The sequence below is a fragment of the Lemur catta genome, chromosome 2 (genome assembly GCF_020740605.2).
Source record: "Lemur catta isolate mLemCat1 chromosome 2, mLemCat1.pri, whole genome shotgun sequence".
Lineage (NCBI taxonomy): Eukaryota > Metazoa > Chordata > Mammalia > Primates > Lemuridae > Lemur > Lemur catta.
In genome coordinates this window covers 2,803,046-2,826,784 of record NC_059129.1, presented here as the reverse complement: position 1 = coordinate 2,826,784, position 23,739 = coordinate 2,803,046, and the positions used below count along the sequence as shown (strand labels likewise).

General features: G+C 50.3%; 1 protein-coding gene across 3 annotated transcripts in view; it reads left to right on the top strand.

Moving 5' to 3' along the window:
• LOC123632318 (CREB binding protein) overlaps window positions 1-20,610 on the top strand; it is a 133,562-nt gene extending 112,952 nt beyond the window's left edge. For all 3 annotated transcript variants that reach the window (XM_045542447.1, XM_045542449.1, XM_045542448.1), the window contains 11 exons: window positions 681-737; window positions 3,269-3,346; window positions 3,672-3,739; window positions 6,933-7,083; window positions 7,746-7,892; window positions 8,516-8,629; window positions 9,663-9,828; window positions 10,121-10,288; window positions 13,748-13,909; window positions 14,230-14,511; window positions 15,775-20,610. In XM_045542447.1, coding sequence (XP_045398403.1) covers window positions 681-737; window positions 3,269-3,346; window positions 3,672-3,739; window positions 6,933-7,083; window positions 7,746-7,892; window positions 8,516-8,629; window positions 9,663-9,828; window positions 10,121-10,288; window positions 13,748-13,909; window positions 14,230-14,511; window positions 15,775-17,937 — 3,556 coding nt within the window. In that variant the 3' untranslated portion in view covers window positions 17,938-20,610. The remainder of the gene's footprint in view (window positions 1-680; window positions 738-3,268; window positions 3,347-3,671; window positions 3,740-6,932; window positions 7,084-7,745; window positions 7,893-8,515; window positions 8,630-9,662; window positions 9,829-10,120; window positions 10,289-13,747; window positions 13,910-14,229; window positions 14,512-15,774) is intronic.
• Window positions 20,611-23,739: the final 3,129 nt, after the last annotated feature.

Here is a 23,739-nt window from a genome sequence, read left to right as displayed (position 1 = left end):
TGGATTTGATTAAAAATTAACAAGTTTGAATCTCAACATACCTTTGCCATTATATATTGTATGTATTGACTAGTTTTAATTAAATCTTATAGTAAAGGCCGGGCACAGTGGCTCACGCCTGTAATCCTAGCACTCTGGGAGGCTGAGGCAGGAGGATCACTTGAGCTCAGGAGTTCAAGACCAGCCTGAGCAAGAGCGAGACCCTGTCTCTACTAAAAATAGAAAAATTAGCCGGGCATGGTGGCGCATGCCTGTAGTCCCAGCTACTCAGGAGGCTGAGGCAGGAGGATCACTTGAGCCCAGGAGTTTGAGGTTGCTGTGAGCAAGGCTGACGCCATGGCACTCTAGCCCGGGCAGCAGAGCGAGACTCCGTCATTCACTCATTCGTTCATTAAGAAATAAATAAATCTTACAGTAAATGCTGACAGTAGTTGGGAGTAAATATTCTAAGAAAGAAAATATGGAAAATAAGTGGTAGTGTAATATATGGAGAAATAAATGGTAGTGCTTTCTGTGGGATGAAATTTTTTGTTCATTCCATGATTACATGTACTTGAGATTTCATTTGACCATCATGTGTTTTATTTGAAGAACTAGTTAAAAAATATCATTTATACTCAAACTGATAAATTTTAGTCAATAAAACATTTTTTCTTTTCTTTTCTTTTTTTTTAAACAAGGACAATTTCAAAGGATCAGTTTGAAAAGAAGAAAAATGATACTTTAGACCCTGAACCGTGAGTATATAGCTCTTTCCTTTTGACTTTTTGACTTTTAATTTTAGTTTCAGATTAGGAAAGTTACTCCATATGATTACATTGTGGGAAGAAACATTTGAGATACATTGCCGTGAGTGGAATTTCTTTGTGAAATTATCTTTTAGATACAGATTCTTTTTTAACTGACACAAAATTTATATGTCTCTGTACTATTAACATATTCTCCAGTTACTGAATTTTAACAATGATAGGTTAGATGGATGTTTTGGTTCTTTTAGAACCTCTCTAATAATTTGGTCACAGGTGTCTTTAAGAAGCCATTTAGTGTGAATCTTTAGATACCAAAGGTTGCAATATCTGGTAGAATAGTACTAGTATCATTTAAAGGGAAGTGTCAGAAAGGAAACCTCTTATAAACCACTTTCTAAAAGTGACTAAAGTAAAGCTTAGCATATGTTCTTGCCACTGTCTTTGGTATACTGTATTTTCAAAAGCCATTGTCAAATACTTTTCTACAGTGATAAATGAGAAGACTGCATTTGCAGAGCTTGCTTTGTAATAGCCCCGGAGGAGACCTTAGAGTTCCCTCAGTGTGGTGGCCTCCTCCCAGGTCCCCAAAGTAAAGTCCTGAAGGCACCGCAGTGCAGTGTGGCAGTGCCAGCTGTTTTCTGTCTCCTTGGTGAACGCCTGCCTGGGTCTGCTTGGGGAGCACAGGCCTCAGCAGCTTTGGGTGTCTGGGAAATGTGGACTGTGACATATCCGGAGCGGAAGGACAGACAGGTGTTGCGCCCAGCCCAGATCCTCCCCACCCCGGGGAGGCCAGTGGCTGCGGAGGCAGACACAGACTTTCCACCCAGGCTACGTCTGGAAACTCAGCTTTGCTTTTGGCAGTTACTTGGTCTCCACTACTGCCTGGTAGCCAAGTGTGGGGATTACATTAACTGCTAGAGCTGTGGCCTTGGTAGAGCACTGGGGTGTGCAGAGACTTCCCCCAAAATAGCCACCCACACCTTTAGTGGCCAGTGGATTGTTTTTCCCCCTCCCTTTTCCCGTTATGGCTTTCCCTGCACGGTTTTTTAGTCTCATTACGACTTATATTTACTTTTCCATTTCAAATACTAGGTGCTGGGCAGTGGGAATACATGGATGAGTGAAGGGGGTCTCCTCCTTCAGCTATTCGTAGTCTAGAGAGACAGATGAATCAGCACTGACAGCAGGGGACAGTGCAAATGATCCCAGAGGCAAGGGTCCCCAACCTGGGCAGAGTGGCATCACTGTAGCTGGGCTCAGCTTCCTGGAAAGGTGACACTCATCTGGAGGCAGATGTTGGGGGCAGCTGCAGAACATTCTAGACACAGGGATGGAAGAACACAGGGTATTCAGCAGAACTACAAGGCACCTAGAGTGGTTGGTAGGTAGGGAACGTGGGTGAAGCCTCATGAGATGCAGACTCACAAGCAGGGCCATTGTGCTGTTTTTTGACATTTAGATTTTATCCTGTATCTGCCGGGGAGTTTTAAAGAATAGCATTGGCTTCTGGTGTAGAAAGGTCACCCTTGGTCTGTGACCAAGGTCTGTGAGGTGAATCGATCAGAAGAGGAAAAGACTTTCATCTTTAGTAGGAACTAGTTAGGAGACTTAATGGTAGCAAACCAGGCACGCGTGGTGGGGAGGCAAAGGAGGAAGGGATCTGGCATTGGCAAGAGCCTGAGCGCAGGAATGTGTGAAGGAGCTGTGACACTTGCTAGTCCCTTAAGCCTTTGGGGAGGTGGGAGTTGGATGGCAACAAGGGAGAGAGCTAAAGAATCGAAGGTTTTGACCTCAGAGCACTGTGGTGTTTAGACCCCCTTCCCCCACCCCCACCCCCAGGTGAGGCGGTTCCTGGAGATGACAAGACCCTGTTGTGCCACGGTGGGGGGTAGTCTCAGGGCTGCGTAGGGAAGGTGGTGGTACATCCTTTCGCTTTGCCAGTGTTCGCTTGAAGCCCTGTTGACTTACCAGCAGGCTTGACACTTTCCACCCTTTATAAGGAACTCAGAATAGGCATTTTCTGTGACTCAGGCCCAGTATGGCTGCTCTGACCTAGCCATGCCATGTTTCCTGTCAGTATCCTAAACCATTTTAGACTTAAGAGCAAGTGTTGTTAACACTGAAAGTATTCTCTATTTAAGTCAGCATAGCCACATGTGAAATAATCTAGAGAAGGCATTGGTCTTGAAAATGTGTAGTACTGTCAGAAATACCGGCCTGTGTATTATGGCTTTGTCACAATAATTTTTAAAAATAAAGTTTCATTTCTCGTTAGTAAGGGAGATTGGGGGGAAAAAGGAATGAGGCACTTATACAAAGGAGAGAAAGTCAGCTTTCTCCTACCGAAAGGGTTACATGGGTGCCTTGTAAGATACAGCTGTATCGCGCAACACGCGAATTACTGTCAGCAGTACTCAAAGTAACCCGGAGAACAAAGTGTGGAGAGGCACACAGGCTCCTGCAAGAAACTCCAGTTGTGTGGTTCTGTGTGCGTCACGTGCACCTTCTTTGTCTCCTAGTTTCGTTGATTGCAAGGAGTGTGGCCGGAAGATGCATCAGATTTGCGTTCTGCACTATGACATCATCTGGCCTTCGGGGTGAGTAATTTCCTGTGATCCCGGGAAAGAGAGAGTAGTTCCGCACAAAGCCGAGGGGAGGGCAGCTGCGGCTGCTGCTGCATCTCGTTAGAGTTGTCAGCAAGAATTCAACAATTAAGAGAGATGGCAGTTGGTTCTAAATTTGAGTCAAGTGTTTGCACGCTTTAGGAATTGCAGACTCAAAGCACTCTGCCTCTTCACTCTTTAATTTTATAATAATGTGATTTAAGCCACCAATAAAGTATCTCAATGCTACATTTTATTGGTTTGGCAACATACACCATTGTATATAATCTCACCATACCCCCCCCCTTTTTTTTTGCAGCTTTGTGTGTGACAACTGCTTGAAGAAAACTGGCAGACCTCGAAAAGAAAACAAATTCAGTGCTAAGAGTAAGTGGTTTTTATCTGTGAGATTTTTTTCCTGATATTTTGTATTTTTCTTTTCTTGCCCTTAAAGAGAATATTTGGCTTCATCCTTATATGAAAGTCCTCTTTTATGATCAGGGCATATTTTAGATGAAAGTTTAGGAAGCGTAGGTATAGTGTAAATTCTGAGAGAGAAAATTTGTCAGCAGATTATTCTCAAGTGGCTTAGAACTGAGATTCCTCCCCACAATACACACACACACCCTAGGCCCTGTGTGGGCTGCTGTGGCCCAGCTTGTGGGTATTGGACCCCGCTGAAGTGAGGCAGTGAGCTCCTGCGCCTACTGGGAATCGGCTGCCATTTGCCCAGGAATGGTAGCCTGGTCTGCACGAAGACTTGCTGAGCATGTCACTGCCTGTCTATAAGTAAAAAGAGCAGTGTGTTGCCATTAGAAGTAACTTTTCATATATAGACTTTATATTTTTTAAAGATAGCATTGTTTTCAGAAGTTTATGATGACTTAATCTTTACGGAATCAGTTCCCAAGTACTGGGAGCTCCTTCTGCAGCTTACTGTTCCCAGCCTGTCCTGTTCCTGAGTTAATCAGCAATCCACATGCAAGGAAGCCAACTGCAGCAGCATTCTAAAGTTCACTTGCCTGCTGCTGCCTGCAGCTGTCACCTTACTCTAGCAGGACAGGTGACTGTCATGTTGCTCAGGGGATCCCCAACAAGAACCAGGGCCATTTGAGGAGCTGAGAGTGGAAGAGAGATAGACATGCAGGGACAGTCACATGGGGGGAAGGAAAAGGAAAGCCCACTCTGTGGGCTTCTCAGTGGGTTTTAATTAAAGTTCAAACTCTATTGTTAATCAAAATCCAAAGTTACCCTATCACTTAGACTACCCCTGTTAAAACCTTTTGAGATATTAATTGGTAAGCTCACCAACTATTATAATATTTCTCTTTAGATCAGTTTCTCAGCTGAGCTGCTGCTTACATTTGGGGCCAGATAATTCTTTGTTATGAAGGCTGCTCTGTGCATTGCAGGATTTTAGCAGCATCCTTGGCCTCTACCCACTAGACAACAGTAACAGGCCACCTGCAGGAATTATGTCTGTCAAAAATATCTCCAGACATTGCCAGATGTCCCCGGCTAGAGGAGCAGGGGCACTTGCCTCCAAGCTGAGACCCCTGCTTTCAAGGATGTGTTCTGAGTGCTTGTGACAAGACTGTTAAAAATTGTCCTGTTTAAACAGCTGTTTATATAGTATAGTTAATTCAAGTGTTTTGAAGACAAAAGTAAAGTCCTACTGTAAAAGATGGATTCCTTCTGTTTTCTCTTTGAAAATCATAGTAGGTGGGGCCATCTTTCCACAAGGGGTGGATGTCTGCCTGCTCTGCTGCAGGTGGCCCTTCTTAGCTGTATCTTAACTTTTTGGACTAGAAGCTTCTTCATGAAGGAGCAAAACTTGCTCAGCAGCTGCCTAGGGGCGAGAACTTGAGAATTTTCTCCAGGGGTTTCCCTAAGGATAGGCAACACTGCCTGTGGAGTGCCATCACACCTGGGTCCCTCTCTCAAAATGGTTGTCCCAGCCCCTGGGGAGTGCCGAGTATGGGGACCCAGAGCCTGACTGCATGGCAGGGCAGAGGGTCAGTCTTCTCAGAATGTAAGGTAGATCTCAAATCCACTTTCCCCTTGTTTTTATAGCTTTACAAATTTTTTTCATAGAGTTTTTATTTCTTTGCCATTGTACTTTTTAGGGTTTAGGTACAACTTATATACTCAAAAAAGCACCAGCATTGGTTTGTTTAATATAGAAAAATGAAATTTAGAAAGTTAGTCTAAGTTTTTCAGATCTTTCTTGACCTCAGTGAGGACTCTTCTAAAAATCCCAAATAGATTTTATGACATTAGTAAACATAAAACTTCAAAATCCTATTATCTGTAAATAATAAAGATGAACTAGCTGGACGACATGGCTCACGCCTTTAATCCTACTACTCTGGGAGGCCGAGGCAGGAGGATCATTTGAGGTCAGGCGTTTGAGACCAGCCTGAGCAAGAGTGAGACCCTGTCTCTACAAAAAATAGAAAAAATTAGCCAGATGTTGTGGCGCCTGTAGTCCCAGCTACTCGAGAGGCTGAGGCAGGAGAACCACTTGAGCCTAGGAGTTTTAGGTTGCATCGAGCTATGATGACACCCCTGCACTCTAGCTGGGGTGATAGAGTGAGACTGTGTCTCAAAAATAAAAAAAGATGAACCTTTTGCAGTTTTCCTTTCTAGTCTTTTTACCCATGTGCAAGGAGTTCTCCGTATAGCAGTGATGTTTTACTTCTGGGCAGCTCCTGTCACAGTGAGTGGCTAGGGCTGTCCCTGGCCAGAGGAGTGAGGAGGAGAGGAGGAGGAGCCAGCCCAGGAAAGGCCGTCCCTGTTGGAGCTCAGAGACTTCATTTATACAGATATTGAGGTGGCAGGCTCAGGGCCAGATGTGGTTACTGACACAGTGTCCTGCCTCCAGATGATTGGACTGCTCATAAAGCAGGAATCCCTGGCTGGTGCTTAATTTAGTCATCCCTGGAATATCCTGTGCTCATTTTAGACTTTGTAGTAGGGGCTGTCCTCAGAGATGGGCAGGGGTGTCACTCGGCACACTTGCACCATTCCTTCCCGAAGGGTGCGCCAGGCCTGCCCTAGCCCTGCCCTCCCAGAAAAGCAGCAGTGAGCTCCCCGTTGACATTAGAGGTCCTAACCTGTGGTTCTGGGGCAGAAAGCAGCCTGGCTGGTACAGTCTGGGAGGCAGCTATGCGGCGGCTGCCAGTGCAGGAGCCCCAGGGCACTGCTGCCTCCTGCCTCTCCAGGGCCTGGGGTGGAAGAGCAGGAGGTGGGGTGGGCACAGCTTGGGCCTTCCTTGTGCCTGGCTCCCTTCACTCTACCCCTACAGCCCCTGTGAGATTCAGAGCCACCTCTGTGGCTCTTCTGCCCCTGACTGTTAGAAGAAGATGCAAGTATCTGGGCATGTCAAAATCGTTTTCAGGATGCACTTGTCCATTATAAAACACTCATGTCCCAGGGCAGATGAGATGCCTCCTTTGTCTGTAGCAAATGAATCCTTTAAAATATCTGACTGCAGTGAAGAGGTGGATTCTGTCACTCTCAGCCACTGTCGCAGTGGCCCTTCCACAGCCCTTTCACCAGCTCCTTCTGGACTTCCTAGGACTGCAGACCACTCGATTGGGAAACCACTTGGAAGACCGAGTGAACAAATTTTTGCGGCGCCAGAATCACCCTGAAGCCGGAGAGGTGTTTGTCAGAGTGGTGGCCAGCTCGGACAAGACTGTGGAGGTCAAGCCCGGGATGAAGTCACGGTTTGTGTGCTCTGTTGCCTGAGATGCTGCTTGCCCCACACCTGCAGGGCACTCAAGTTTGCTGTCCTCATTCACAGCTTTACCATGGCTGACGCATGCCGTGGTCCCTGCTTAGCCTCGGTTTCACTTTCCGTAGTTTCAGTTACCCGAGAGACAGTGCAGTGAGATATTTTGGGAGATAGAGACCACATTGGCATAACATTTATTACAGTGTATTGTTATTGTTCTATTTTATTATTACTGTTACTCTTATTCTTGTACTGTGCCTAATTTATAAATTAAACTTTATCATAGGTGTGTATATATAGGGGAAAACATGGTATATCCAGGATTCGGAAGTATGCATAGTTTCAGGTATCTGCGCGTGGTCTCAGAACATATCCCCTGTGGATCAGCGAGGACTACTGGATAGCCAGTCCTTTGAGAATCCTGTATTTGTTAGCAGAGGTACAATTCCCCGGCAAGTGAAACGGTCAGAAAGAATTGAATCCCAGCTCTGAGACTTTTCAGGCCAGTGGGGAGAGCTCAGGGCCATAATCCCAAGAGGTGGTCACAACTTAAGCTCTGCTGCACTGACTGGGTTTAGAGCAACAGATCTGGTTTCTAAAAGTACCTTGTAGACAACAGCATTTGGAAACATCAGGCTCTGGCTTTTATTTCAGGTTTGTGGATTCTGGGGAAATGTCTGAATCTTTCCCATATCGAACCAAAGCGCTCTTTGCTTTTGAGGAAATAGACGGAGTGGATGTGTGTTTTTTTGGAATGCACGTCCAGGAATATGGCTCTGATTGCCCCCCTCCAAACACAAGGTACTCCATCTCCTTTCCGGGTGTGTGTCGTTCCACGCATTGTGTTATAACAGACTGTGGCTCTGTCTTAGAGGAACCAGTGTATTTTAGTACTGGATTAAAATAAATTAAGCCACAATTAACTTACCAAACTAGTTAGTTTTGTTTTCCACTAAGCTCATGGGAAATGAAGGGTTTAGGTGATGGTGGCGAGCATGTGTTGTGAGCATGCTTGGGCCCGAGCCATTGTCTCTGTCTTACCTGAGGCAGGTAGACCTGGGGAGCCCAGGGTGCGGACAGCTTGACACACCTATACAAGGGAGTCTGTCTGCCAAAAGTCACTTTATGTTCAGTCAAGAATCTGGGTGAGAGGGACCTGAAAGTGGTTTTCTCAGTTTGCCCTGATCTTCATGGCTTTCCATGTTGCATGGCACCATCCCTTTTGTTCAGCAACAAAAACTGAATTCCATTTCATTGGTTGGCAGTGCGGTCAGTGATTGGTGTTTTATCACATCCTGTTTGGTGGCCAGTGTAAATGCTACCGGAGCAAAACCTACTTCTGGTGGGAGGTTTTGGGTGCTTATTCAGTTTCAAGCTTAAGGGATACCCAGAATTAAAAATAGACCTTCCTCCCCGCCCCACAGGCGTGTGTACATATCTTACCTGGACAGTATTCATTTCTTCCGGCCCCGTTGCCTCCGGACAGCCGTTTACCATGAGATCCTTATTGGGTATCTAGAGTATGTGAAGAAATTGGGGTGAGTTTGGAATAAATTATTCAGAATTAATAAAAACTCTTTATTTTTTTGTTGTATGTTTATTTTGTGAAATGATTTTTCCCCCCAAGTTTTATGTGTTTTTATATCCTGAGATCAATTCAGAGGTCTCCAAAGCCCCCTTTCCAAGTGCCCCACGCCCTCCAGTGTCTGGTCCTGTGCACACTGCCCACTTTTCCCTGCCTTTACTTTCTTGTCATTTTGTTCTCATTTGAGTCTTTTTTTTTTTTTAACTTTATTAAGGCAAAATTTACGAATCATAAATTTCGCCTGTTTCAGATGTACAGTTCAGTGGTTTTTGCAGTTTGCTGAGTGGTGCAGCCATCCTAACTCAGTCTCAGAACATTTGTACCCTCCCCTACAGGATCCCTTGTGCCTCTTTGCTGTTAATCCCTGTCCCAGCTCTGCCACAGGCAACCACAAAATCGACTTTTTGTCTCTATGAATGTGTCTTTCTGGATTCTTCCTGTAAATGCAATCCTGTGATGTGTGCTTTCTTGGGTCTGGCCTCTTTTCTCACACTTTGTTTTTATACTCTAGATCTGTCATTTTCCTTTCCCAAACTTGAAAAGGTTTGATCAAGTTTCTTGAACAGAATGAATGAGATTCATGTTGACGTTAACCCCTTAGCAATGCCTGGCCGAGCTGCCGCACCGTGCGCAGGAGGGAGTGCGTGGACGATGCAGCCCCTCATTCCCACGCCCCTCCATGGGCGTCATGTTCTGGGCTCTTTAACGAGGCTACAAGTTTGCTCTGCAGCCGCAGCCCTGCCCTGTTTGCGCACCTTGTGTTTCAGGGCAGCATCCGGGCCGGTCCTTCGCCCCCAAGCATGCTGGTTGGGAACCTCTCTGAGTCTCTAGCAAGTTCTGCCATAAGCATTATGGCCATTTCTTTGTTTTCTTCTTTCTTTATAATTACCTCTTCACTTCAGTCCCTGCTCCTCAGCTGTATCTCCTTGAAGTCAGGGCCCATTTCCCTGACACTTTGATCTGACTTGTGTGCACATGTCCTGCAGGTATGTAACAGGGCACATCTGGGCCTGTCCCCCAAGTGAAGGAGACGACTACATCTTCCATTGCCACCCCCCTGATCAAAAAATCCCAAAACCAAAACGGCTGCAGGAGTGGTACAAAAAGATGCTGGACAAGGCATTTGCGGAGCGGATCATTCATGACTATAAGGTACCCAGTGCTGAGAGACGGTGGTGGTTCTTGTCACAGTTGAGTGAAATATATTGTGTCTTCATCTTGCACCTATATACTTTATAATAATGTTCACTTACAAGGATTAGAAAGCAGAAATACAGAATCATAAAGTCTGTAGGAGCATTTTCTGTAGTCCATCAGGATTTCTGCCTGGTCATCTGAGAGCCTGTTTAAATTGGCTGGTGTTGGTAACCCAGGCAGCACGTGTGTGGCCCCAGGAGCACCCTGTGGACCCCTCGTCTCACTGCTGTGCTCTGCTCACTCCCAGGACATTTTCAAACAAGCAACTGAAGACAGGCTCACCAGCGCCAAGGAACTGCCCTATTTTGAAGGTGATTTCTGGCCCAATGTGTTGGAAGAGAGCATTAAGGAACTAGAACAAGAAGAAGAAGAGAGGAAGAAAGAAGAGAGCACAGCGGCAAGCGAAACCACCGAGGTACGGACCCTCCCCCAAATCCCCCTGCCCGCACGTCCCTCTAGAGCTGCAGGAGGTAGCTCAGGGTGGCAGGCTGGGAAGCGCATGTGCTGCTAGGTTCTTTCTGTGGTGATGTTTTCATTCACACACACACAGCATCACCGTCTGCAGCAGACGGACATTGGGAGGCAGAAGTGTGGGCTCTGGGGTCTCTCCATAGGTCATGCGGGGGGGGGGCGGGGCGCAGCTTAGACCCGGGGAGCAGAGAGGGGAAGGTACATGGAGATGGGATGTGGCATGGTCAGGAACCAACCTGATTTTAAAAGGTACTTAAGGAGGCTGCCAGGCCTCGCCTTTGTTTTGTGGCGGCTCTTCGTCCGGCGTCTGTGCCTCCCCACTCGGCCTGCTGTGCAGCACCGCCCCTGCTCCCGTGGGGGGAAACAACAAGACCTGTAGACAAGTCGTAGTGTGCTTTGAGGGAGCAGTAGAGCACTGAAGAGGAAGAAGCTCCGGGTAAAGAGGATTTGGGAGGAGGTTTTGTTGGGTTGGGGGCCCATCGGGGAGGGGGTTTGTGGGCCAAGACCCACCCACCACGGGAAGGTGCAGGGGAAGGACCTTCCAGGCAGTGGGAGGAAGCATGCCATGTTTGGGATCGTGAAGCTGCTCGCAGCTGTCCAAGGAAGAGGTGATGGTGGCATAAATTCAGTTTGCAGCAGCAGATGCGTTGAAAATGTATGATGAATTTTGAGGATAGTAAGCCCAGAACTTGGGATGGGTCTCTGTGGCTTGTGAGGAACAGCCATGAGTTGAGGCAGCTCCTGTGAGTCGGTGTTGCTGCCAGGAGCTGCCCTGAGGAAGCTGGGGCTGCAGGTGCCAGACCCGGCGGAGGACATAGTGCTCTTGGGGGGCCTCTGGGCGAGCTACGCTGCCTGTCACACTCACACTTGGCGCACAAGTGATTGTCGAGTGGCTGCCACATGCCAGGCACTGTGCGCCTTAGAGCATGTTGCTTGTAGGACAGTCCTTAGCCTCTGGCAGAACAGAGAAAGCATGGACCAGGATGTGACATGAGTTTGTGTCCCGGTGGTTCCTGAGAAGAGCTCTAAGACTATTATTTTTTGACTTCCTCTCTCGCTGAGGCCTCCCCAGCAGATCCACCCTCTGCCCACACTTTTGGAGCGAGGCTGGTCTTCACCAGTGTCTGGTGAATTAATGCTTGAGTAGTTCCTCCTCCTCGGGGTGATTCAGGAGGGCGTCCAGAGGCCCACACTCAAGCCGACCTTTGAAGGGTGGGCAGAATGTCAGGGGCTAACTTAGAGTTCAGCACAAGAGAGAAATAGATTTTGCGGAAACTGGGGGCTTTCTGAACTGTGCTAGACGTCTCTAGGAGGTGGCCTGGGTCAGAACTTGCATGGGTGGAGGTAGAATGATCACAGGGAAGGGAGTGTAGGCCACTAGGTGTGGAAGCCTCTGGTGCCAGGTTTGAGTCAGTGCCCTGACTGCTGTGCTCTTAGAAACATCCGCAGAGCACAGGGACGCGGACGTAGGTCCTGTGGTGTGAGGGGGAGGGCTCTGCGGGAGAATGCAGGCCTGAGCTGTGTCCCACCAGGGAGGGCACACCTGCCTATGGCATGTTGGTGGTGGACCTGTCGAGAAGATTTGAGATAGACAGGGGAGGGCAGGATGCCCAAGTGTTGGCAGATAGACCTGCTGCTCCGCGTGCGTCCAGTTCATAGTTGTGGTGGGCGAGGACTTGCCTTTCTCAGGGCCCCCCAGGACCTCACAGTGGGAGTTAACTTCGGTTGTGGCCAGCACTTGGGGTGGAATGCTGCTTTGCCGTCAGAAATTATGTTCTCAAGTCAGGGAAACAGGAGATGCTTGCAGTAGTGTCAAGTGGGAAAACAAACAGGATGCACCTTCATATATATAATCCCAACTTTATGAAGAAAAATTACATACACAAATACAAATGTGCACAGGTAAAATTCCAAGAAGAAAAAGACAAAATGCTATTGCACTGGATAGCCCAAAAAAAAAAAAACCCACTTTTTTTTGTTATATGATGGTATTTTCTTAATTTTATGCAGTGAATGTTTTTCTTTTGTAATTTCTTAAAAATAGGGTGACAGAGCGAGACCTTGTCTCTTAAAAAAGAAATAGATTTAATTTGACCAGGTGTGGTGGCTCATGCCTATAATCCTAACACTTTGGGAGGCCAAGATGGGGGAGGATCAGGCCGGGAGTTCAAGACCAGCCTAGGCAACATAGCAAGATCTTGTCTCTACAAAAAATTTTAAAAAACTAGCTGAGCCTGGTGGCACACACCTATAGTCCCAGCTACTTGGGAGGCTAAGGTGGGAAGGTGGCTTGAGCCCAGGAGTTGGAGGCTGCAGTGAGCTATGATGATGCCACTGCACTCCAGCCTGGGTGACAGAGTGAGCTTAAAAAAAATGTAGAAATAGAGTTCATTCTTTAGAATAGTTTTAAGGCTTACAGAAAAATTGAGCAGAGTTCTCCAGTATGTTCCAGTGCCCAATTTCTCCTGTTACTAACATCCTACATTTGTTGCAGTTAATGATCCAATACTGATATGGTATTATTAACTAAAGCTCACACTTTGTTCACATTTCCTCTGTTTTTCCCTGCTGTCCCTTTTTTGTCCCAGAATCCCGCTCAGGACCCCATACAACATTCAGTCACGTCTCCTCAGGCTCCTCGCGGTGCGGACAGTGGCCCCAGGCTCCTGCCCAGGCGATGGGGTGCAGTTAGGTTCCTCCCCTGAACTGAGGTTCCTTTTGTGCACCCAGAATGTGTCTCTGTCCTCTTGTTAAAAATGAAGTTCTCTGGACCAGATCTGGTTAAGTTTTCTACCTTGAAATCTAAACAAATAAGCCTGAGTTCTTTCCAGAGGAGGAGCATTTGGACTGCGGAGTGAGACCCTTTTGGAGTGAAGCGCAGTGGTGGGTGGGGCAGGCCCAGCAGGAGGACTGGGGGGGGTCCTACCCTGGGGTGGGCCCTGAGTGAACCCTGCAGAGCCGCTGGAGTCCCTGCTTGTACCAGTGTGGCTACTCAGTCAGCACCTTGCCTGTGTTGTGTCTCTGCTGAATACTCACACACTGGCTGTGTAGAGACTTTCTCAAGCAGAGAAGCTACTGACGTGAGGTGTGACTTGGAACCTCCAGTGGCCTCCCCTTTTTCTCATTCGTTAGTTTCTGAACTGGCATTCCAGGTCTGTTCTTCCCTCGAGAGGGAATGTGGCATAGAATTGAAAATGGCACCGGCCTGCCCGAGGACAGCCTTGCTTTTGCAGCCACCAGTGTGTCTGCGGCCCGCAGGTGGCTGTGTACGGGTAGGCACCTACCCAGTGGTCGCCTGCCTTGGGCTGGGCTTCCTGGAGCCCCCATGGCCTGGGAGCTGGGCCTCAATGCCAGGCGTGGAAAGGAAGCTGGCCTTATCTGACATTGTCGCATGTTGTTGCAGGGCAGTCAGGGTGACAGCAAGAATGCCAAGAAAAAGAACAATAAGAAAACCAACAAGAATAAAAGCAGCATCAGCCGAGCTAACAAGAAGAAGCCCAGCATGCCCAATGTGTCCAACGACCTGTCCCAGAAGCTCTATGCCACCATGGAGAAGCACAAGGAGGTAGAGGCGCAGGCAGCCGAGGGTCTCGGGCTTGTCGGGGCGCAGAGGAGGGAAGGCGTGTGACTGTCGGACCTGGGCTCCCCTCCATGCGGGGCTGCGGTGGGAGGGAGGGCCAGCCCGGAGGAGGCAGATCTGCCCAGTGTGGTGACGTCCCATGACATGTCAGCAGTTCTGTTCCGTCCAGGGAGCTGGGGCCCTCAGGCCGCCCTTGGGCTTAACCACCTTCCCGTTCTGCGGGCAGGTGACCCTGCGCCTGCGCTGGGCTCACCATGAGGGGCCACCCGCCTCTCTGTGGGGCTACAGCTGCTCCTCTCCTGCAGGTCTTCTTTGTGATCCACCTGCACGCTGGGCCTGTCATCAATACCCTGCCCCCCATCGTCGACCCCGACCCCCTGCTCAGCTGCGACCTTATGGACGGGCGCGACGCCTTCCTCACCCTCGCCAGAGACAAGCACTGGGAATTCTCCTCCCTGCGCCGCTCCAAGTGGTCCACGCTATGTATGTTGGTGGAGCTGCACACCCAGGGCCAGGACCGCTTCGTCTACACCTGCAATGAGTGCAAGCACCATGTGGAGACGCGCTGGCACTGCACCGTGTGCGAGGTAGGCCCTGCCCCTTCCCCATCCCCAGTGGCCAGTGCGGGGTCTTTTGCAGACGTCCCCTTGAGTGGATGCCAGAGCTGGTGTCTGCTTGGTGGTGTTCACGCTGACTCCTCCAGGACGAGGAGACAGCCACGAGGCTGAAGGCTCGTCTTACTGTGTTTCATGAACACCCGCTCGCTCGCTGTCGGGGGCAGGCATGGAGAGGGCTCAGGGCACTTGGCTTCTGTTGGGAATTCTGACCTATTCGCCCCCTTCTCGTGCCTCCATTTCCAGCCCCACTGAGGGGTTGGGATGCGCTCTGCCCTCCTGGCAGGTCGGGTGCCATCGCCCAGGGGTCTGGAACCCCCTCCTGCTCGTCCTGAAGGGCTATGGCTGTGCTCCCTGGCCCCTCTGCGGAAGTCTGGCCCTGTTGTGAGATGGCTTAGGCCGTCCCTCCTGTGGGCTGAGCCAGTTGTACTGGGTCTTCTGCCTTCCTTTCTACAGACAGTTACAGACACCCCCTGCCACTGTCACCTCCCTCCTCTCAGGGCAGTCCATAGTCACCTGCCAACTGGAGCAGCTTTAGTGTCTGGGGAAAGCAGGGCAAGGGCCTCTCTTCTTTCCCCACTTTTAAATGCCGCTTCTGTTTTTCCAACTTCATCCGGCCTCCTTTGTCCTCCTACTAATTCTTCATGCTGGGATTTTCATGTCTTTTCTGTGGACATGGTTATCAAACCTGGCCTTAGGGCTCCAGTCTTCAGATTTAGTGCTTTGTTTTCTCAGTTTGCAGGGACAAGCAATTTTCAGAAACTTGGGTTTCCACATTGGGGAAGGACCGTTTGGCACTCTGGTTAGCCGCGGCCTTCTTCCTGGGGAAGGTGCTTCACGGCCTTTGGCAGCACTTAGGAGGAAACGGCCACAGCATCCCTCATCATCTGACTGCGGGGCTGCACGGTGTGGGCGTAGGGGCAGGATGGGGCATGGCAGTGTCCTGATGCAGTTCCAGGGCACAGGAAGCCAGGAGGGAAGGGGGCTGGTGTCCACTGCCTGTGAGCCCCAGGCAGACACCAAGCCCCTGAGCTGGCAGGTCGGGAGGGTCGGAGCACAGGTCAGGTTGTCTTGGGAGCCTTCTGAGCTATTCCCAAGAGTGAAGGTCCTGAGGGGGTGACACACTGGCCATCTGTATCCTGTCCCAGGCACAGACCCAGTGGTGGGGAGGGGCGTCCAGAGTGTCTGGTCACGTGGGCCCGTGCTAATGCTGCCTGTCCCCTCCTCTGTTTGCAGGACTATGACCTCTGCATCAACTGCTACAACACGAAGAGCCACGCCCACAAGATGGTGAAGTGGGGGCTGGGCCTGGACGATGAGGGCAGCAGCCAGGGTGAGCCGCAGTCCAAGAGCCCCCAGGAGTCGCGGCGGCTGAGCATCCAGCGCTGCATCCAGTCCCTGGTGCACGCGTGCCAGTGCCGCAACGCCAACTGCTCGCTGCCGTCCTGCCAGAAGATGAAGCGGGTTGTGCAGCACACCAAGGGCTGCAAGCGCAAGACCAATGGGGGCTGCCCGGTGTGCAAGCAGCTCATTGCCCTGTGCTGCTACCACGCCAAACACTGCCAAGAGAACAAATGCCCTGTGCCCTTCTGCCTCAACATCAAACACAAGCTCCGCCAGCAGCAGATCCAGCACCGCCTGCAGCAAGCCCAGCTCATGCGCCGGCGGATGGCCACCATGAACACCCGCAATGTGCCTCAGCAGAGTTTGCCTTCTCCTACCTCAGCACCGCCCGGGACCCCCACACAGCAGCCCAGTACGCCCCAGACGCCGCAGCCCCCTGCCCAGCCCCAGCCCTCGCCTGTGAGCATGTCACCAGCCGGCTTCCCCAGTGTGGCCCGGACTCAGCCCCCCACGACGGTGTCCGCGGGGAAGCCCACCAGCCAGGTGCCGGCCCCCCCACCCCCTGCCCAGCCCCCCCCTGCGGCCGTGGAGGCGGCGCGGCAGATCGAGCGCGAGGCCCAGCAGCAGCAGCACCTGTACCGAGTGAACATCAACAACGGCATGCCCCCAGGGCGCACGGGCATGGGGACCCCAGGGAGCCAGATGGCCCCTGTGGGCCTGAATGTGCCCCGACCCAACCAGGTGAGCGGGCCTGTCATGCCCAGCATGCCACCTGGGCAATGGCAGCAGGCGCCCATCCCCCAGCAGCAGCCGATGCCGGGAATGCCCAGGCCCGTGATGTCCATGCAGGCCCAGGCGTCCGTGGCCGGGCCCCGGATGCCCAGCGTGCAGCCACCCAGAAGCATCTCACCCAGCGCTCTGCAAGACTTGCTGCGGACCCTGAAGTCACCCAGCTCCCCTCAGCAGCAGCAGCAGGTGCTGAATATTCTCAAATCAAACCCGCAGCTAATGGCAGCTTTTATCAAACAGCGCACAGCCAAGTACGTGGCTAACCAGCCTGGCATGCAGCCCCAGCCCAGCCTTCAGCCCCAGCCCGGCCTCCAGTCCCAGCCCGGCATGCACCAACAGCCCGGCCTGCAGAACCTGAATGCCATGCAAGCCGGCGTGCCGCGGCCCGGTGTGCCTCCACAGCAGCAGGCGATGGGAGGCCTGAACCCCCAGGGCCAGGCCCTGAACATCATGAACCCAGGACACAACCCCAACATGGCGAGTATGAATCCACAGTACCGAGAAATGCTGAGGAGGCAGCTGCTGCAGCAGCAGCAACAGCAGCAGCAGCAACAACAGCAGCAGCAGCAGCAGCAGCAGCAGCAGCAAGGGAGTGCTGGCATGGCCGGGGGCATCGCAGGGCACGGCCAGTTCCAGCAGCCTCAAGGACCTGGAGGCTACCCGCCGGCCATGCAGCAGCAGCGGATGCAACAGCATCTCCCTATGCAGGGCAGCTCCATGGGCCAGATGGCGGCTCAGATGGGACAGCTCGGCCAGATGGGGCAGCCGGGGCTGGGGGCAGACAGCACCCCCAACATCCAGCAGGCCCTGCAGCAGCGTATTCTGCAGCAGCAGCAGATGAAGCAGCAGATCGGGTCCCCGGGCCAGCCTAACCCCAGGAGCCCCCAGCAGCACATGCTCTCAGGACAGCCACAGGCCTCGCACCTCCCTGGCCAGCAGATCGCCACTTCCCTTAGTAACCAGGTGCGGTCTCCAGCCCCTGTCCAGTCTCCGCGGCCCCAGTCCCAGCCTCCACATTCCAGCCCATCACCACGGATACAGCCCCAGCCTTCACCACACCACGTCTCTCCCCAGACTGGTTCCCCCCACCCCGGACTCGCAGTCACCATGGCCAGCTCCATAGATCAGGGACACTTGGGGAACCCCGAACAGAGTGCAATGCTCCCTCAGCTGAACACCCCCAGCAGGAGCACACTGTCCAGTGAACTGTCCCTGGTTGGGGACACCACAGGAGACACGTTAGAGAAGTTTGTGGAGGGCTTGTAGCATTATGAGAGCATCACTTTTTTTTCCCCTTTCATGTTCTTGGACCTTTTGTACTGAAAATCCAGGCATCTAGGTTCTTTTTATTCCTAGATGGAACTGCTACTTCCAAGCCGTGGAAAGGTGGATTGATGTTTAAAGAAACAATACAAAGAATATATTTTTTTGTTAAAAACCAGTTGATTTAAATATCTGGTCTCTCTTTTTTTTTTTTTTTTTCCGTTTTGTTTTTGTTTTGGGGGGAGGGGGGTTTTGTTTGGATTCTTTTTGTCGTCATTGCTGGTGACTCATGCCTTTTTTTAATGGGAAAAACAAGTTCATTATATTCATATTTTTTATTTGTATTTTCAAGACTTTAAACATTTATGTTTAAAAGTGAGAAGAAAAAATAATATTCAGAAACTGATTCCTGAAATCAAGCTTATAATGTATCCCGGTAACTTTCTGACGTTTCGGGAAGATTTTTTTCTATAGTGAACTCTGTGGGCGTCTCCAAGTATTACCCCTGGACGATAGGAATTGACTCCGGCGTGCACACACACGTACACACACCCACACACATCTATCTATACATATTGGCCTAAGCCAAACTCTTGTCTTGCAGATGTAGAAATTGTTGCTTTGTTTCTCTGATAAAACTGGTTTTAGACAAAAAATAGGGATGATCACTCTCTTAGACCATGCTAATGTTAATAGAGAAGAGCATTCTTTTCTTTCTTCTACGTGAAACTTGAAATGAGGAAAAGCAATTCTAGTGTAAATCATGCAAGCGCTATAATTACTATAAATAAGAAAATTCGAGAAGATTCAATCACTGTATAGAATGGTAAAGTACCAACTCATTTCTTATATCATATTGTTAAATAAACTGTGTGCAACAGACAAAAAGGGTGGTCCTTCTTGAATTCATGTACATGGTATTAACACTTAGTGTTCGGGGTTTTTTTTGTTATGAAAATGCTGTTTTCAACATTGTATTTGGACTATGCATGTGTTTTTTTCCCCATTGTATATAAAGTACTGCTTAAAATTGATATAAATTACTGAAGTTTTTAACATGTATTCTGTTCTTTAAGATCCCTGTAAGAATGTTTAAGGTTTTTATTTATTTATATATATTTTTGGAGTCTGTTCTTTGTAAGACATGGTTCTGGTTGTTCACTCACAGTGGAGAGGCCGGGGCTGTGGTCGTGGTGGTGACACGGGTGGCAGCTGGGAAACGTGTCCCAGGCTGAGCAGCCGCCTGGAGGGTTTTCTTCCCAGAGACTGAGACAGGCAGCTCGGCGCTGGCCCCACATGTTGGATCCTCACAGGTGAATGTCACTCACATGGTCGGGGACACAGTTGGTCTGAAACAGCACTTTGCTTCCCGCCCACTCCCCCCATCTTCCCTCCCCCTCCCTGTAGCTATGCCTGTAGGGAGGGTTTCCTGTCCTGCCGGTTGTTCAGGCAGCCCCCCACCCGCTGTACATAAATCCCAGAACTGATGCAAAGGGTGCTCCAGGGCTCAAGGTGCTTCCTGACTTCCCCCAACATCCTGCTGCCCCCACAAGGTGTGTCCTGCGTGGCCTGACACTGGGGCCAGCCCTCCTTGAGAAAACACGGGCAACTGCCAACCTGGAGAGTGCTGAGGGGCAGGCACGCACTGCAGCACTGGTCTCTCCGGTCCTTGATGTGGTGGGAAAAGGCCCTCACTTAAAGGACACTGGCACTCAGCCACGTGGGCCCACCACCTCCCCTTGAGGTCCAGTTCCAGGTTCCCTGATTGAGTGGGGACAAGTCCACAAAAAAATATAAGACTCACTTCTAAGAGGAGGACCGTCACGGAAGAGCTGAAGTTAATCCTCCAGTCTGTGGCCCCAGGGGACTCTCATCCCTCGTCTTCCAACCGAAGGGTGGTCTGGATGCAAGGGTGCAGGGGCTGTGTGGTAAATGTAGAAATTGTGGCCCAAATCGCTTCCCTTTGGGCCCTTATGTTCACAGAGATATTTTTAAAATACTTGAATTCTTGGTTTGGGAATCTAAATTTGAGGGAACTTACTAAGAAATTGGAAAAGTGCAATCTAGTTTTAGCACAGTTTTGAATCTTGAGTTTTAAAATGTAACTTCATTAACCCAGGTAAGAAAAAGGCCGTTCAGCACCCCTAGCAACCCCCATCTCCACTTTAGCCCAGAAGGGAAGATCTGTTGTCCTTGTTCAGTTTGCTGGGTTCTTGCACGGTCACTGTCATCTTCACAATCACCTTTTCCACCAGTGGGGAAAACCTTGGCCCTATGTTCAAACAAGAGGCAGGTCGGAGCCCTGGAAGGGAGCTGCAGGCCCACACTTGGAAAGCGGCGCTCCCCTGCATGTCCAGCCTTGATTTGAGGCAGTGGGGGGCATGTTTTTCAGGTTATCCTGGGATTCAAAAATTTATGTACCAACCTCATCTTGGGAGTTTGCATCCTGTGCAACTGTCTTGGGCAATCCAGATGTCAAAGGATGTGGCTGAGAGAATGGTCTGTGGATACTAACCCTAAGCTTGTCCTGGGGAAATTTCTGTAAGAAAGCTGGCAAGCCCCAACGCTGTGTCTCATGCTGTATACTTAAGAGGAGAAGAAAAAAGCCCTATATTTGTGATCACAAAAAGGAAACTTGAAATGTGCTGGTGTTTATAATAAAAGCTGGTAAAACTGCTTGGATTCAAAGATGGTTCAAATTGGCTAATGACTTAGAGAGTGAGCTCAGCAGCTAGTCATTAGATTGAAGATGCTCAGTTGTGTTTTGGTCTCATCTGAGATGTGTTTGGTGCTGTCTTTGAAATTCTAGCACGTTAAATAGAATGAGATGTCTCTGGATAACCTGACGTGAAGAGGCTGCTGCTGCTGGTTCTAAGTTCTCAGATTGAAGACATAACTTTGTATTTTCTTTCTTTCTTTTTTTTTTTTTTTTTGAGACAGGGTCTTGTTCTTGCTCTGTTGCCTAGGCTGGAGTACAGTGGCATCATCGCAGCTCACTGCGGCCTCAAACTCCTGGGCTCAGGCAGTCCTGTCTCAGCCTCCTGGGTAGCTGGGGGGTCTAAAGGTGCACACCATGCCTGGCTAAAATGTTTTTTAATTTTTTGTAGAGATGGGGTCTCACCATTGCCCAGGCTACCTGTTTCTTTTGAATGCTATAACATGGAACCAAAGATTTCATTTGAACCAAAACATGCTTTTAGCATCAGATGGCAAAATAAGCTACTGTTAAAACACAAAACACCTTTCATTAAAGAGGTGATGGCATGTTGGTAGCCATGGTGCTACCAGGAAGTGCTGCAGCACACGGCGGCATGCTGGGAAGCAGACGCTGCAGGTGCAACACTAACAAACAGGTGTGCGGGAGTCACAGTGTGAGAATAAAGTCTTCATCTCAGACCATAAAGACATACCTTCCTTCAGGATGTTACGTGTTAGTTTCATGTGCATTATTCCCGTATATATTTCATAGTGAAGTAGAAATCAAGAGTAGGGAAACAGGTCAATTATAACAAGAAATTTGGGTGAATGTAACACCAGACTGACAAAGCCTCCAAAGAGCTTGGATAAGTAGGTAAGAATGCTTTGCAGCTGAATGCAGCTGTACACGAGACAGTGCTGTGACTGCTCACAGCTTTTTATGGAGGATTTACTAGGAATCTTTTGGCTATGATATCACTGATAATTCACTACACCGAAAAATTCAAAGGGAGCAGACAGCTGTAAGACACTTTGATTAAGAAAGTATCGCAGGCACGTGTGAGGGGGTTAGGAGGAAACTGGAAGAGAGATCAGATCGTGCGGAGCATGGCTGTGGCCTCTGAGGTTGAGGGGATTGAGGACCCTTGAAGCATCACTTGTAGTTTCAAGCAGGGGCCTCGGCCTTAACCCTGAGTGAGTTCCCCAAATTCTGCTTTCCGCATGTGGATAGTAAAGTGCAGAGATGGAAACATCACTGTAATATGTGAAATGCTGTTTAAATGTATTCACAGAGGAAAGCAGAGGCGATTAACTTGGCAAGTTCACAGAGCAGCAAGGGGCAGACTGGGGGCCCGACCCCTTCACCCTCGCTCGGAGGAGCCGTCTTCACCCCACCTCTCATCTATACACAGATTGACCGTGAGCCCACTTTGGGGGTGCCTTGGGGAAGTAGGAGAATTTATACTGTGCCGTAACCCCTCCAATGCCTTGTAGACAGTAAGTGGTAATCCAAGTCCGTACAAAGGCCTGTTGGTCCCCACTGGTTAGCTTTGTCATGAGAGAAAAAGAAACACTGCTGGGCTGTCCTAGTGACCACAGCATCCAGCTCCTGCCGTGGGCGACTCTAGTCCACTCCCCAGCAGGGCCTGCGAGAGGGCTGAGTGACTGAAGCAGTCATGGGTGTATCCAGGGAATTCAGAATAAAGGATGTTCAAGGAAGTGGTGACATTTAGGGAAAGTTCCAGCCAGGGTGAGAATCCGGGTCTGGAGGTCCTCGGGTGAGGGGTGCAGAGTCTGGGAAGGGCATGGCGGGCTGTGTTCCTGCCAGGGCTGGGCAGGGTTCCCCCTTTCTCCCACCAGCCAAGCTTTCTGCTGCCAACACCCCTTCCTCATCGTCTCTAGCCTCACCTGGGACTCCTCAAACTCTGGCCCAGGTTTGGGGCCCTGGGAAGCGGGAGCTGTCTGGGTGCTCCTTCACAGGGTGGGGATGAGGGAGAGTCGGAGAGTGCTGCTAACAGTCTTAGGGTCTAGACAGTGGCATTGTCCCCAGGTCCCAGAGCTGGAAGATAGGACAAGGCAGGGGAAGGGTTGTAGGTCGCGGGGGGGGGGGGGGGCCGGAGCACAGAGGCGCTCTCAGCTTCATAGGATGCTGATTCTTGCTGTTCCTGACCCTAGAGACACACGTTGGGTCCAAATTTTAATTTCCTGGGTGAGGAAAAGGGGGTCCCGTGTGGGAAGAGGGCAGCTAGTGTCAGAAATGGTGTGAATGATGTGAGCGAGCCAGAATGGGCGACGCTGGGGATCCCCGTGATGCAAACCTGCCACTGCCCGGAGCGCGCTGCGGTTGGCAGGCTTGCGGGGCCCAGGCCTGTTCACTCAGCTTTGAATGAGCACCAAGGAGCACCGAGGAGAAGTCGGTAGAGACAGGTCCTGGAGGAAGGAAGGGGTGAGCCAGAGCTGGTTTGTCCTGCTGGAAACAAGGAAAATGTCTCTTCGTCAGGGGCTGATGGTTGCCCAGGGCTCGGTAGCGTAGGCGATGCCCCTGTCCTTTGCCTGGGCACTGCGCGTTCGTTCCTCAGAGAGTGTTTCCCAAGCTGTCCCGTGCACGGGAACCATCTGCAGGCCCGGGGTGGGGCCGGACAGGTGGAGTTTCCCCCAGGCGAGGCCCACGCTGCCGGCCTTGGCCACACTCAGAGTAGTGAGGCATTGGGGGACCAAGAACCCGCATCATGACTTGGAAGCTGCCTTAGTTGGAACGTTCACAATAGACGTGGGTACAGGGAGAGGGGTTGATCAGGTGGCTCTTTGGCTTCATTCACTGCATTACTTCCAAGCCGGAACCTTCTGTCCCCTCTGCCCTACTGGCCTCCCAATCTTTCCTCAGGTCCCTGAGTACGAACATGGCACCCACTGGCACCCTCAGGTCTTCTGCAGCAGGACAGGAGACTCGGCAAAGCCAAGGCTGAGAAGTGCTGGGGGTGGCCAACAGTGTCCCTGTGGGGTAACCCCACGTTACCTGGAAAGAGCTCTCTGACCATGTTGTTTGTCCCAGGGAAGAAAGAGTTGCAGGGGGATGTCCTTCTCCACTGTTGATTTCTGGAAAATGCA